Below are 15,664 nucleotides of genomic sequence, written 5' to 3'. Positions count from 1 at the left end.
AAGCAGGTAAATGGGAAGAAAACCCTTGCAACAAGTTTATCTGGTAAAGGCTTCATTTCTAAGATTTATAGGGAATCTCATTAAAATTTATATGAATAAGAAGCAACATTTTTCAAAGGATATGAACCGGCAGTTTTCAGAGGAAAAAATCCAGGCTATCAATAGCCATTTGAAAAAAAAAATGCCCAAGTCATTAATAATTAGAGAATTGCAAATAAAACAACACTGAATGACATCTTACCTCACACCCATCAGACTGGTAAAGTTGACAGAAAGGGAAAATGACAAATTCTAGAGGAGCTGTGAGAAAATAGGTATATTAACGTGTTGTTGTTGGAATTGTGAACTCATCTAGCCATTCTGGAAAGCAATTTGGAACTCTGCCCAAAAAACAATTAAACTGTGCATACCCTTTAGCCCAGTAATATGTACTACTAGGTCTATACCCCAGAGAGATTAAAGAAAGAGGAAAAGGACTCATATGTGCAAAAATATTTGTAGCAGCTCTGTTTATGGTGGCAAAGAATTGGAAATTGAGGGAGTGCCCCTCAAGTGAAGAATATCCAAATAAGTTGTGGCATATGAGTGTGAGGGAATGCTGTTATACTGTAAGAAGTGATGAAGAGAAACCTGGGAAAGAAACCAGGGAAGACTTGTAGCAACTGATGCAGACTGAAGTCAGCAAGACTAAGAGGACAATTTATACAATAATAACAATGTCATGAAGACAACTTCGAAAGATTTAGGAACCCCCGTTCAACACTACGATTAATCATGATTCCGGACAGCTCATTATGAAATATGCAACCCACTTCAAGAGGAGATAGACTCAGAATGTAGATATCTATCTATCTATTGATTGATCGCTCTATCTGTCTATCTATCTATCATGGTCAATGTCCAAAATGCAGGAATTTGTTTTACTTTATACCTATAACACGAGTTGTGTTCTTTTTTGCTTTCTGAGTGAGGGAAAAGAAGTGGAAAAGTGTATCTTCATTGGAAAAAATAATAATTTTTAAAAGCCATTGTACTTTAATAGATATATAAACAAGACCTTAGTGTGACTGAATTGCCCTAGGCTCTTAGGAGTTTGCATAGGCCCAGGTTAGGCCCTCTCCAGTGGCCTTATAGTGCAGGAAAGCCCATATTATGGAACAAGATGTGGAGAATCAGGCCTCCCCTTTAGCTCTTCAGTTGGGGAAATGAAGTCCTAGAAACATCTCTACCTTTACCCTTTGCCCCTCTTGGTCCTCTTTTGGTAGTGGATATCACATATCCTCTAATAGTTTGGTCACACAGTACTTAATTTTGACAGAACATGTAAATTCTAAACAGGTACAACTTCTCTCTTAGAATTTCACAGCCTTGGCATGTGCATGTACATCTGGGGCTAATTTGGGTGGAGGCACTTCTTTTGTCCTAAGAGCAGCAGATGGATCCTTATTTCTTTCCTTTGTGGCCTTCTCTACAGTCTCATGCTGATGGAATCCAGCCTTTTTTCTTCAGATTTATTTACTCATTTTGGGGATGATAGGATTGTGCTCATGTATATTTTCCATCAATGAAAGATTTGCTCCTTTTACTGTTGTTTTGGCAGGACAAATACATCATTAACTTAGAAAAAAAAATTAGGAGTTTTAAGGTCAAATGATCTTCTGGGAAGCTTTCTGCTAATTTTATTTCCTCTCTTAGGAGCTGGGAATCCAAAATGTAAGGTTGCAATTGTCTTGGGTAGAAGTAAGAATCCTTCTGCACCCAGGTAATAAAAAAAGTTCTGATTTCACAACCTGTTTAGAAGCCAAAGATAGTTTCATAGAAATGAAACCGAATTTCCAGGAAGCACACTAGAATTTAAAGTATGTTGTGAAAACAAATTCGATTTAATTATGATTCACAATAATTTTGCCAGAGTATGTATTTGGAAAAGGTTTTGGAAAGTGTTCTTTCTGTGTGTACTTCACTGTGGAATTTCCTGCATTTAGAAAGCTTCCCCTAATTTTCAGAGATGTGTAGATAAAGACTGTGGAAAATGCTGTTTAACCTTCATTTCACTTGTAGTTCTATTTCAATCAAGTGCAACAGTCTTAAAATGTTTTACCTTTTATCCACATCTTTCAAAATTATCCACTAGGTACACAAAAGAAAAACCTTGATTAAAATCAATTTAATTTTTACAAAGTTGTCACTTCCACTCATCTTTGAAGTCACTGTGTGCTTTGCCTTCTACATTATTCCGAATCAAAGCCCAAGTGTCTTGGTACTTATTGTTTCTTTTGCATTTTTACCATTTCAGACATTATTGCTTTCATGGTAGCAAAATAAAAAAGAGCCATCATTGCAAGCCATCCTGACATCTCTTATTTTTTTATTGGAACAGACACAAACAACACAGCATGATACTAGTCCCACTCAACACACCAGGAGTAGAATTAATAAGACCAGTGTCAGTCTTTGCATATTTTGGTAAGTGACAAATATATACTCAAATATATTCATTTAATTTGAAAAATATTTATTAAACATCTGCTATATACAAAGCGTTATATATAATACTAAGCTGAAAAAATATAACCCCTGCCCTCCAAGATCTTAAAATCTAATTGAGGGAGATACATAACAAACATAAATAAGGATCTGGCACAAAATAGCATGTTTTAAGGGCAAAGAATTTGGAGGCAGAGAATTTTCTTCTGGGAGGGGCAAGGAATCTTTGAGAGAAAGGATTTTAAGAGACAAGAAACTCTTGAGTTTGGTGTTCTGGAGGATATACCCATACTTAGGGGGCAGGGGGAAGATGAACTAGTGGAGATGATTGGGAAGGAAATGATGAGACAGGTAAGAGAGAACCAGGAGTGAGCAATGTCATGGCAGCCAAAGAGGGATATTGGGTAGAGTGTGGTCAGCAGTGACCTATACTACAGGAAGGTCCAGGAGGAGGAAGGCCAAGAAAAGGCCATGGGATCTGACCACTGAAAGGTCATTGGTTTCTAGAAGAAAAGAGTTTATGGTGATGACAGGAGCCAAATTACAGGCAGCAGGGAGGGAGCCGTAAGTGTAGACCATCATCTTTAGAGGTTAGCAGGGTCCGCCCATTACCTGGCACTTAGTAGGTACCTAGTACATTCCTGATGAATAAGTGATCTAGTTTTTATAACCTCCTCCTTCAGCCAAGCACGTCCATCCTGTTAAAATCATGGGCATTCAGCTTTGGCACCAGGCTGGTGGATTGCATTCCAAGACTTTGTTACTAACCCTCAAATTCAGTATAATGTTATGGCTGATGAACTTACTCAAAAGGGAGGGACAGTTAAGCAGGGCCTTGCCTTTTAGTGTTCCAGAATCTGAGACATTGTCATCATATACAAACTTGTGACTGAAAACCAGAGATGTGCTGGAGACAGTTTGAACTGGTTCATGAAAGCTGATTGTTAAATTTCACAGTGCGTATTTATACCTTGGAAATTGGCAAATGCTACAAACCAGGGCTGGATTTGTTGTTTTGTTGATTATCTAGGCTTAAGAAAGTGACAAAATATGTGAATATCACAGATTAAAATTAAAAGTGTGTTGCATATGTTTTTGTCCCCAGAGTTAGGTATTAAACACTTAGCAGCACAGCCCTGCTTAGAACTGTGTAAGATAAGAGATTGATTCTCCCAAAAACCATGTGTTAATAGCCGAACCAGCATGAACTCTCACATGAAGCATGTCATGTGTACATTTGCACACGATAGAATCTTGTGTAGTCTCAGGAGTTGGGGGTCCAGAAACTCAAAGTGTGGCCTATGGAAGGTAGTGCCAGAGCCACCAAATTGCTCCAGCAAGACCTCCCTTTGTCAACATGGTGATAAAACCCACCAGCATCACTTCCCCGGCAGTGTATAAAAGGCCTGCTTTGGGCATGGGGAGAATAGCTGTTGCTTCTCATAGTAAGAGCATGAGGTGGAGTAGCCAACAAGTTTTTGAAGCAGCTCAAGACTTCTTTCTGTGACATAGTCATTAATCTGAAATTCATGCTTAAGGTCTTTCATTCTTGGAGGAGAATGTAGGGTCCTAGTTTGGGGGGATTCAAAGCTCAGGATTACCTAGCTACAATGGAGGATGTTTTAGTTACTAGATTTAAACTAATCTTGTGAATTCTTTCCCAGTTCTTCAATTTAATGAAATAAAATACTGAGTGAGTAATGTTAAATGACCCTTTTTATGCTTTTAAAAAATTTAAGCATGCTTTCTATTTTGTAGATAATTTCCACGGAGGACATTTTGAGGTACATTTTAATAACGTACGAGTACCTGCTTCAAACTTAATACTAGGTAAGATGTGTTTAGAAAATATTTCTTAAGAATAGTGTATATTTTATAGAGTAACTTCTCAGGAAATGATTATTAAGAATCAGACTCATCGTTAGGAAAATCGTCAGTTCAGAGGGATCAGTAGGAAAATGGAACAAGACAATTTCAGTAAAGTGCCAGCTGTCTGTTTGTACTCTACTTCAGTGTGTAGGGCACATGTGAAGAATCCAAAATACACCTCGTTTCTCCTAAAATAATGGCCTTACTCTAATTTAACACTTTGTCCTTGTTCATTCTTGACTCAGTTCTTGCATGGAAGGTGGACACTTAAGCCACACTGAACATTCTTTGAGTTTGCGTTTGTGCCAAGACAGCCTGTGGTACAGTCAGCCAGGAGATATTTATTAAGCACCTACAATGTGCCAGGCACCATGCTGAGCTCTGAGGATGCAAATGCAAATAAACACAAAGGCCATGCCTGTCCTCAAGGAGCTTCCAATCTAATGGGGAAAACAACACATAAAAAGAAGCTGAAAAGCTTAAGGGGAGGCCGAGGAGAGGTGCCAGCAGCTAGACGATGTTAGAGAGTCCAGAGAAGTCCAGAAGCAGGGTAACTGGTGGGGAAAGGGGAGGTACAGTAGATAGAGGGCTGGGCCTGGAGTCAGAAAGTCCTGAGTTCAAAACCAGCCTCAGACATTGACTGTGACCCTGGGCAAGCCACTTAACTTCTATTTGCCTCAGTTTCCCCATCTGTAAAATGGAGATAATAATAGCACCTTCTTCCCAAGGACTTATGAGGATCAAATGAGATAATGTTTGTAAGCACTTTACAACCCTAAAGGCATTATATAAATGTTAACTACTGTGGTCGTGGTTGTTATTTAGTAATTTAGTAATAATTTAGTAATTTAGTAATAATCACCATTGTATGTGATTTTTAAAAAACAAATATAAACTATAACAAACATAAATATAAAAGCAGTTCTTTCCAGAGTACATGGGATGGAGTCCTGGCAGGCCGCTTCATCTCTGCCTGCCTTGGTTTCCCCAATAACAGCATGGCTGCAGATGATGGCATCAGGGTGTGTGCAGGGTCAGAACGGCGGGTTACGCTTAGGCAGCAGAGTGACCCCTGGTGGTGATAAATAACCGTGTGAGTGAACTCTTAACAGTTAGACTGGGGGTCTGCAGACCGTGGGCTCAGTGGTACACAGGTCAGCGCCTCCTGAGGCAGAGAGCCCCCACTCTGCATGGGTGGTCCTAGGCACAGCAGGTCAGAAGGCCTGGGGTGATGGGCCAATACTCCGTGGGGCTTACAGGAGGCCGGCACCAGGGTCACACCAGAGGCTACAATGGGTTGTGGTCAGTGCCGATGGAGAGAGGGAGGGAGGGATGCCTGGCGCATTATGGATTCATTGACGTCTCTTGTGTATCATGGCCTGTCTTTTTTTCTGCTTTTCCTTTATTTTACACAGGTGAAGGAAGGGGCTTTGAGATTGCCCAAGGCCGACTTGGACCCGGCCGCATTCACCATTGTATGCGGTCAATAGGTGTGGCTGAGAAGGCTTTACAGATCATGTGTGAGCGAGCAGCCCAAAGAGTGACCTTCGGGAAGAAATTATACACACATGTAAGAAGGTTTTGAATAGATGCTCTTCACTTGGCTCTGTGCCCTCTTAGAAACAAGATTTATTCACTGACATAAAATAAGTGTGTGTGTGCTTAGAGATGTTGGAACTTAAGGGGTAGTGACTTGGGTTGGGTTGCATCTTAATTCTCTGAAAACATGGAGGGATTGGGCCTTCCTGATGAGGAATTACAGGAATATATCTGTCCATCAAATGAAGTCAGAGGTCACCGTGTCAAAGCACGGCCAAAGTGGGGGAGAGGATTCTTACTCCAGCCTTTCTGTCTCTCGGACAATGAATAAGTAACTGCTACCTAAAATAGTGCTTTTTGAGGTTTTTAATGAAAACCCTGCAGATATTACTATCCCCACTTTACAGATAAGTAAACAGGTCCAGAGAGCTAGGAAGCTTAGAGAGGAGATTAGGACTCAGGTGTGCCAGGCTCCCTGCCCAGCATCCTTGGGAGAATGCACTTGAAGTTCAGAGGACCTGGAGTTCATTTTTTTTTAATCAGCCAGTAAGCATTTATTAAGCACATACAGCGTACCAGGCACTGGGCTAACTTCTGAATATGCCCTCAAGGAGCTTCTATTCTATTTTGTTTTGTTTTAATTCTCTTTTTTCTGGATTTAACAAAACACCAAACAAAGAACGTTTCCATATACAAAGTAGAACAGAAAAGAGGGTTGTGTGAAAATGTGATTGCATAAAACTTGCCTTTTAAAAAAAAAAAAAAGAAAGGGATATAGTCAGCATGTTACTTTGAAAGCTGCCCTTCCGATCTGTATTTCCTTCAAAAGGAAGATGTGAAGTCTAATCCTGTCACTGATACTTAACTGGGCGAGCCCTGAACCTCTGTCAGCCTCAGTTTCCTTTTCTGTTCAGTGAGATATCTATGTAAGTAAAGATGGGTACATACCCTTACTTGGTCTTTGAGAAACAGCCTGGCCTCATGGCCTGAGACCTGGACCTAGAGCCAGGAAGATTTGGGTTCAGGTCCCACCTCAGACATTTATTTGCTGTGTGATTCTGAGAAAGATAACCTCTCATTGCTGAAGACGGATATCTGAGATTCTGAGGTGCAGAGAAGGTGCCAGCTCATCCTGGGAGAGGTCGTGCCCCATGTCACTGAAATCACATCTCTAGGCCCTACCCTGATGGGGTCTTCAGTCCCTTGTTAATTCTCTCATTCACTTCCTTCGCTCTGACTGCGCTCTCCTCAATCTGTAGCAGCAGTTCTGATAGTCTAACCCTTTCATATTTCCCTTGCTGCTATCCTGGAATTTCTGGTCCTGCTGAGCTTCCACCAACCCTGGGTAAATCCTGTGCCTTGATTTCCTCACTTCTATGCCAGGGCTCCTCAGCCCCACTTCAAAAGGTAACAGAATTGAGCCGATTTCACGCCCTTCAGACTCATGGCTGGGCCATCGCTGCTCAGCACTCCTGCTCTGCCCTTACTATCTCTGCGTCTTGTTTCCCACAGCAGCTGTCACAGACCTTTTCTCTTCACTACCAGCCATACTCACCTGTTCTGCTTACAGCGAATGACCACAACTCTCAAGCTCCCTCCCTTCCTTCATTCTTCAAACCTTCAGCATCACCACCCTGTCAGGGGCCCTTCCATTCATGAGAGAGGTTGTACTATTCACCAGCCTCTCTACTTGTGCATTCCTGGCCTTGTCCCAGGACACAGGCCACCTGTCATCTCCCCCTCTTCACTGGCTCCTTGTTTTTAGTTTACAAACAAATCCTAAAAGATGGACATTATCCCCTCAGCTCCTCTCCTGTCTCTCCTAAACTACTTAAAATAACCCCTGAAGTTTCCCACCTCCCAACTCTTTGCAGCAGGACTCCTGTCTCACTTCACTAAAATTGCTTGCCAAGGTCCTCATTAGTCTACAACATCTAACCTCCATACCCTGCCAGATTAAATGCCTAAAACCCAGAGAGCCTTCAGTGGCTCCCTATTGCCTCTAGAAATAGATTTGGCTTGTAAAGTTCTGTAAACTACGGCTACGGCCTGTCTCCTGTACTTCATGCTACTCTATTCATGTGCATTCTACATCATGGCCCAAACTGGGCTCTAGCATTCCATTTCCTGACTCCTTGCCTTGGCACAAGCTCTCTCTCATGCTTGTTGAGGGCACCGCCCTCCTCCGAGTCTCCCAGGCTTCCAATTTAGGTGCCATCTTCAGTTTTTCATTCCCTCTCACCCTCCGCATCTTGGCTTCACTGCATCTCTCAAATTTGCCCCCTTCTCTCCTCTGACTCTGCCGCCCCGCTGGTGCAAGCCCTTATCCCCTCAAGCCTGGGTTATTGCCATGGCTGCTGGGGGAGGGGGTCTTGACTGCCTCCATCCAGTCTCTCCCCACTCCAGTCCATCCTCCATTCACCATCACCAAAGTGATCTCCCGAAGCACCAGTTTAACCATGTCACTCCATACTCAGTAAACTCCAGTGGCTCCCCATCACCTCTGGGATCAGATATAAGCTCCTCTGTTTACCATTCAGGACCTTTCCTCACCCCTTCTACCTTCCTAGACTTTTTACACTCCCCTCCCAACTACTCTTTGATCCAGTAAGACTGTCCTCCTTTTGTTCCTTAGAAAGATAACTGCATTTTCAGATCTGTGCCTTTTCCCTGACTGGCCTCCAGGCCTGGAATGCTCTCTGCTTCCTGGCTTCCTTCAAATCCCATCCAGATTCCCACATTCCACAGGAAGCCTTTCTGAATCCCTGTTAATTCTAGTGCCCTCCCTTTGCTGACATTTCCAAATTAGCTTGACCATACATAGCTTTAACATATTGTTTCCCCCATTTGATTGTGAGCTGTTTGAGAGCAGAAACTATCTTTTACCTCTTTTGGATCCCCCCGACTTAGCACAGTGGCTGGACCTAGTAGGCACTTAATAAATGTTTATTTCCTGCCTGACTCCACCACTTCCCTCACTCTTGAAGTGTAGCTGCCAGTATTTAGTACAAGATGGCAGAAGGGCACCACAGGGGTGGAGGGGCAGACAAGTATATCCCAGTGGCATGAGGGATGCTTTAGGTCTATACCTGGTGACAGTTTTTGAGACAGTATTCCCACTTTTTTTATAAGTTAATGACCTTAAGTATGCCTTCCCTCACTGGAAATTCCTTACATCTGGCACCAACCAAATAATCTGCCAGAACCCAAGCAAAGATGTGTGAGCATGTTGTAAACAATAACATTCCATTTTCCTGAAAGTGCTGGAGCCTCCCTCCAGATGTCTGGTAATGGCTCCTGGCTCTCAGGCAAGAGGGGAATTAAAAATTACTTTAGATCAGAGGTCTATATTAATCCATAGTGACCAAGTTAATAAAAAGAATTAGCTGAGTGCCATATTAATCCCCAAAGAAGATGTTTGGAATATAGTGATTCTTTTTTCCAAAGCTAGCATACATTTTAGTGGGGAAGAAAGAGCATAGGAAATGAATGGTTCCTATGTGAATTTTTTTTTCTCCAGAGAAACAACTTTCCTTATTAAAATTATAAATCCAGCTCTTCTTCCTAGCATTAAATTCACTCTGATTCTGGGGGTGAAATGATTATCATTCAATTTCACAACAGAAAGATGTGACTGCAGGTTAACTTGGGATGGTTCAATTCTCTGTCAAAGTTCAGCCTCCAGGGGCACAAATGGCAAATATCCAGTAGCCAGAGATTAAGTGGCAGAGCCAACATCATATTTGAAGATGGGTTTAACTTTTTGTTGCTGGTGAAGAAAACCAAGGCCTTGTGACTCTGAGCTGCTCACCTTGTTATATTTACAAACCAGTATTCCCTTAATCACAGTGGGGCATTGAGAGGGACACAGCAAACCAAATCAACTCTACAAGAAATGTGTTCGAATGAAGCCAAACCTTTGATACTTGCTGAAAATGGAACATTGCATTGCTAATGGATGTTCCTCAGGGATGCAGTCTGAAGAGGAAAAAAGGCCTGTTTTACTGGCCCTCAGATCTCTCATCTAATCCAAGATAAACTCTCTGATTGACACATCAGAATGTTTTCTACTTAGAAAACAATAGACGTCAGTAGTAAACTATGTAAAAGAATGCGCAATTAGCTCACCACAAAATCCCATCTTACCTCAGTGCTTTAGAACACAGAGTTCACATGACTCCAGGACCAGACGTTATTCTAGGAAGATTGGGGTTTGCGGTCACTTTATTCTTACAGTGTTATAATAAAGTTAATTAGCATCCACAAAGGATGCTGATTTAAAACAACAATGCAGTGAGTGTTGCCTTCCCCAAAAGTGGGTGCCCTGGATTTGGATGAAGAGGCTCAGGGTTCAGAGTCCCTGTGGGGCTTTCAGCCAATTACTTAACCTTTCTGGGTGCCATTTTCTCATCTATAGCTTTAAGAGTTTGAATGAGATGGCCTTCTCAGGGCCCTACCCTTTCAGCATTAAACCTACAGTCATAAAATTTTGAGCAAGTAAATTTCAATTAAAATTGAAAAAGCAACATCCAACATCAGGCTTATAGTTATGGCATCATGTCTACTACATTTCTTTAACAGGAACAGCTTTGTGGAAGATTTCCAACCTCTTAATAATATTTTAGGTTTAAAGCTATTTGTGTTTTGTTTGCTTATTTGAGGCAGGTTTATGAGGCTGTGTGAGCATTTGGTTCATGTGTTAGAGAGAAATTGATGCTTCCCCTTCCCCCTTTTCTTCTCCTGTAGGAGGTGGTGGCCCACTGGATAGCCGAAAGCCGCATTGCTATTGAGGAAGTGCGCCTGCTGACCCTGAAAGCAGCGCACAGCATTGACACAGTGGGCAGTGCCCAGGCGAGGAAGGAGGTAAACCCTGGTCACTGCAAAATCCACGACTGGCTTGGGGACTCGGTGCCCTCAGGCCAGGTAGTGCAGTGGATAGAGCACAAAGGCTGGCACCAGGAAGACCTGAGGTCAAATCCAGCCTCAGACACTTAATAGCTGTGTGACCTTGGACAAGTCACTGAGTCTTTCTCAGTTTCCTCATCTGTAAAAAGGGGTTGATGATAGCATTTACCTCCCAGGGTTGTTGTGAGGGTCAGATGAGATAATAATTGTAAAGCACTTAGCATGCAGTGCCTGGCACAGAACACGTACCACATGAGTGTTAGCTCTTAGTAGCCAAGAATTCCAGATTGCAAAGAATACAATTAGGATGCCTGACATACGCATGTGATTTCGGTTTCAAAACTTGAAGTGTCTTTCATTTTCAGATTTCCATCTAATGAAATGATTTGGGGAAATTGTTTGCACAATTCCTCTTTTCTGGGAGCTAGTCTTCAGCAGCCAGCTTGTGTTTGTCTCTGATGTGACACTTTCCATTCCCTAAAGCTTGGAATGGATGAACAGACTCTTTCTTATTTAGCTAGAGGGCATTTTCTGTAACATGGATGTTTGTTGAGAGGTGGCTCAGGTTCACATCCTCTCTCTGACACATAGTTGTTGTGCAACCTTGGACAAGTCACATAACTTCTTAGTGCATCTGTTGTGCCAGAAGCAAGCGAGACACACCACAGAGTATAAGTTTTAAGTGGAGATTTATTAGCCAGCGGCCATTGGGGTACGGCACCACAAATCAATGGTGATGTGTTGGGGTGATGGCTTGGCTTATATAGGATATGGGGGTACAGAGTTGGGGGGGGGGAACAGGAACAAAGGTCCTGGCTGATCAGAAGATTCAGTCAGGTTATCGTTCTAGTGGGGTAATCTCATTTACATTCCTTGGTGGAGTCACGGAGCCCCAGGGATATCTGCTAGAAAGGGTCTGCCAGGTTATCCTTCAGTGGGATGGTCCTATCTATTGACATTCCTTGGTGGAGTCATGGAGTCCCAGGGGGTTTGCTAAATGCCAAAGATATCTGAGTCCGTTCTTTCTGGGGCTGCTTGTCAGTAGCTAGGGGTTTCTCGAGGGTTCCTAATTTTCCTTGTATTACACATCTCCTCTGAGAGCATCAGTGCCTGACTAGCTGCTCATGTCGGTCAGTGAGGGACTTTCTGCACTAGGCTTCCTATAGCAAGGAAACCCACAGGTCTGGTCAAAATAACAAATGGTGAATATGGATTGGGTCACAGGGACGTCATCGTTAGAGCTGTCTGAGCGGAAATGCTATTTCCTGAGAGAGTCCTGTAGGATCATCCTCCACTTACATTTCATATGTGTGTACAGACACGTAGACCATATCAGATTCTTCCAGGTGCTTTATCTTACTGTTTTCACTCTTTGTATTTACAGATTGCCATGATCAAGGTGGCTGCTCCACGGGCAGCCTGCAAAGTTATTGACCAGGCAATTCAAGTTTGTGGAGCAGCTGGAGTCTCTCAGGATTTTCCTTTAGCTGAAATGTGAGTAGAAATTATTTAAATACTGTTTCTTAAAATGCTTGGGGGGTGGGGAGGGAGAGACAGACAGACAGAGAAGCTCTGACACTCATTGTTCACCATCTCCATTGTTGTCCTTTGCCCTTGAAGAGGAACAGGCTCAGGCTTTCAAGGCTCTAAGCATGACAAGAGGTAGGGAAGGGGGGTTGGGGAGCTTGCTGGTGAGTGAACAGGGAGAACCCACCCATTGGCTCCCAATGTAAGTATGTGCCTGGGTCAGTCTCATTGTCTTCACATGTTAGGTGTCAGCACAGCCTGTAGTAACATGAACCAAGGACATCTGCTTAGGAATGTGATTTACTGGAAGTCAGAAGGAAGTCTTTCCCCAACCCTGCCCTCTGGCCATGACCGAAGAGGAGTTGGCACCCCCTCCCCTTCTCTCCTCTCCAGCCTTGTGTGGAGGCTGTTAGGTATTGGGGGCTGGGCCAAACAGTAGCATTTCTTTGAGTTGCATTGTAAGGATGGGACTTCCCCTGCTAGTATCTAGGTGATGGGTCTCTGGAAGTTCTCCTCCCAAGTCTGAATAGACAAATCACCAGCTCAGCTAGTTTGTAGGTCATCCCCGCCCCATTCCCTGGCCTCCAGTGAACTGGCTTCCCTTCCTTTTTAACAGTAGCCTTGCTAAGCTCCCTACTGGCAGGATCTCCCAGCTCAGCACCACTGTTACTCTGTGCTGTGGCTAATTCAGAGATTGATTTGCTTTTGAGTAGACTTTTCCCCAATCCTCTCTTGTCTAGGTATGCCGCGGCTCGAACCTTGCGTATAGCGGATGGGCCCGATGAAGTTCATCTCTCAACAGTTGCCAAAATGGAGCTGCAAGACCAAGCCCGCAAGCTGGCTGCCAGGATGTAGGACCAGCTAGTCCATGTACCACCTGAGGTGGCAGGGCACAACTGCCCCTGTTTAAGTAGCATATGAATCATGGTGGATAATTGGCTCTTCATGTTGAATCTCATGTTTTTGTAGGAATTTGAAAGATTCTTTGACAGCCTCATAACTAATCAAAGCATAGGAAATATTTAGAGCAAATTTTTTCATTTTTTACAAATTATTAGCTGTTATCTTCCCAACAATTGATATTCATTCTAATATTTACCTGATTAGGTAAATTTCCAGTTGAAGATGTATTCCAAATGGCTAATTCATTAGCTTTCAGTCACCCAGACTGATCGTGGGACCTTTGATTGGGCTTCGGCTTTTTAAACTTCTAATTTAAGCAAATCGATGGCAAAGAAGCAAAAGCATAATGAGAATGGTACAGAAAGTCATAATATTAGCTTTGAGCCCCCAAACGCTCTTTGCATTTGTTTGTTTTGAGGAAACACTTAAAGCAGAGATTCTTAGCCTGGTGTTCATGAACTTACCTGTTGTTGTTTTATATTTCAATGATTGTCTTTCATTGTTACTGATTACCTTTGTAATCTTCTATTTTTAATTCTATTCATTTAAAAACAAAATTCTGAGGAGTCCAGAAACTTCCCCAGACTATGCCCAAAGGGCCCATGGCCCTCAGGGAAGGTCAGAACTCCTCATTAAAGGTGTATTTGATTGTTGGCTTGTAGTAATACAAGGGAGACCCTTTACATCATTGTTAGGAAGCAGGTATGCTATCTGCCTTTAAATTCAAGGTCAATAAATTATCAAAGCCTATTGATTGCCAGGTGCTGGGGATTCAAGGACATTCTAACCTTACGAACAAGTGTGATGTTTAATGGGGCATGATTTGCCATATACTGCATAAAATTAATTATGGTTACGAACTGTAATCCACTCCTAGTGCATCTGAATTCTAAACAGTATTTCAAATCTCCTGTGAATTAAACACCAGATGTCACAAGAAAGCAATCCAGAACAACTTGATCAGATTGATAGACTATCAGATCATATCATTTTGCTGAACCTGCACATCAGACCTAATTTACTGGGTTTCCCACCAAAGTGAAAAGGAGCCTTGTCAGGTGTGAACCTTTCATAAAGGATTTGAGATCTTTAGAGTTTTTTTAAGATTGTTCTAATGGAGAACCTTAATCATACATCTTCCTTGTGCCAACATTGTTGTTGAGAAATCAAGTCTTTAAGGCATGTTAAAAATCCTTGTATGTTACTGGAATAAGCTACTGTGAATTATACTAAAATGCCAAATAGAAGAAAGTATTTTTCAGTTCTAACAAGGTTTTTAAATCAGCTTGATTGAAGCACATTCAGAAGAATTTGGTTTCTAGACATCGTTTCAACCTGCATTTTAATTTCTTCCCAAGGCAGGTGAAGGTAATGGGATGATTCTTGGGACACTTTAAGTGAACCCAGTGCTGTTACTCAAGCTCCTTAGCCCAGTTGTGCTCTGGAGGAGTGAGGGAAGCCAGGACTGCTCACGAACAATCACACCTAAAGCTTACCTCTGTCTATCCAGCATTAAAAAAATCAGAAGCCTAACTTTTTTTTTTTTTTTTGCCTTTTCCTCTTTGCCTGAGGGGACTACTTCTAGTGACTCAGATGCTTCTTAGATCCATGTATTTTCCAAACAAGAAGTAGATTCTATTCAGGGCACTCCCTCAATGATACACAAGGGGGGCAAATCACGCAATGTGATCTCTTCCCTCCCCTCAACATTTATCTCGGCGAAATCAGGCTGAAGTGAACATTGAAGGTAGGTTTGTAGGGCCAAAGGGATGATAGGCAGAAGGGCAGTAAGGAGGCTGAGTGGGATCGGAAGGGAAAAGGGTCCATTTCCTCCATGTTGCCTCGGTATTGATGGAAGGGTTCATAGACCAGCTGTCTCTCTGCTAGGCACCATCCAGCCATAGCCCAACACAGCGGTAGCTTGCCACCTTGGCATCTGTTTCTCAGACAAGGAACCTGAGTGACAAGAACAGCACCACTGCGAATCACCAACCCTGTAGGTATTGTAAAGGGAGCCTACAAAAGCAGCTCTCTCATTGGACAGCATCTCTCAGGAGTTGTGTTCATAAAGTGCATTTTCCCATGTCTTCCAAACAGGCTTTAGGGAATAAAGTATAAATATTATGAATAAAAGAACATTGGAAACAAATTGAGAAAATGAAATTAAATCTGATTAGGCAAGGGGCTGCTTATCCAGATCTCTTGGCACACAACGAGTTGTTATTGGATGCTTTTTTCATTCATTCTTTTGTGTCATTAGCCTTATTATATAAGGCAGAATAAGGAACTCAAGGCAAAGTTGTTCCTTACGAGCTCTTGTGTTAAGAGGTTTAAAGGCTGCCTAGTTCAGCTGTTGATCCATCTTCTCCTGGTCTCTTATTTGTACAGATAGTTGAGGAGGGATGGTTTGTAACAGGGAGAGGGATAGGTTTTT

At 42.4% G+C, this 15,664-nt stretch overlaps 1 protein-coding gene across 1 annotated transcript in view; it reads left to right on the top strand.

Moving 5' to 3' along the window:
• Positions 1-15,379, top strand: part of ACAD11 (acyl-CoA dehydrogenase family member 11) — a 91,020-nt gene extending 75,641 nt beyond the window's left edge. The window contains exons 14-20 of the mRNA XM_036759942.1: positions 1,696-1,762; positions 2,381-2,466; positions 4,246-4,317; positions 5,772-5,926; positions 10,642-10,758; positions 12,185-12,294; positions 13,068-15,379. Of these exons, the coding sequence (XP_036615837.1) occupies positions 1,696-1,762; positions 2,381-2,466; positions 4,246-4,317; positions 5,772-5,926; positions 10,642-10,758; positions 12,185-12,294; positions 13,068-13,182 (722 nt within the window). The 3' untranslated portion in view covers positions 13,183-15,379. The remainder of the gene's footprint in view (positions 1-1,695; positions 1,763-2,380; positions 2,467-4,245; positions 4,318-5,771; positions 5,927-10,641; positions 10,759-12,184; positions 12,295-13,067) is intronic.
• Positions 15,380-15,664: the final 285 nt, after the last annotated feature.

This window comes from Trichosurus vulpecula, chromosome 5 (assembly GCF_011100635.1).
Source record: "Trichosurus vulpecula isolate mTriVul1 chromosome 5, mTriVul1.pri, whole genome shotgun sequence".
Taxonomy (NCBI): Eukaryota; Metazoa; Chordata; class Mammalia; order Diprotodontia; family Phalangeridae; genus Trichosurus; species Trichosurus vulpecula.
Note: the sequence above shows the minus strand (reverse complement) of the source record. Positions and strands in the feature narration are given on the sequence as shown.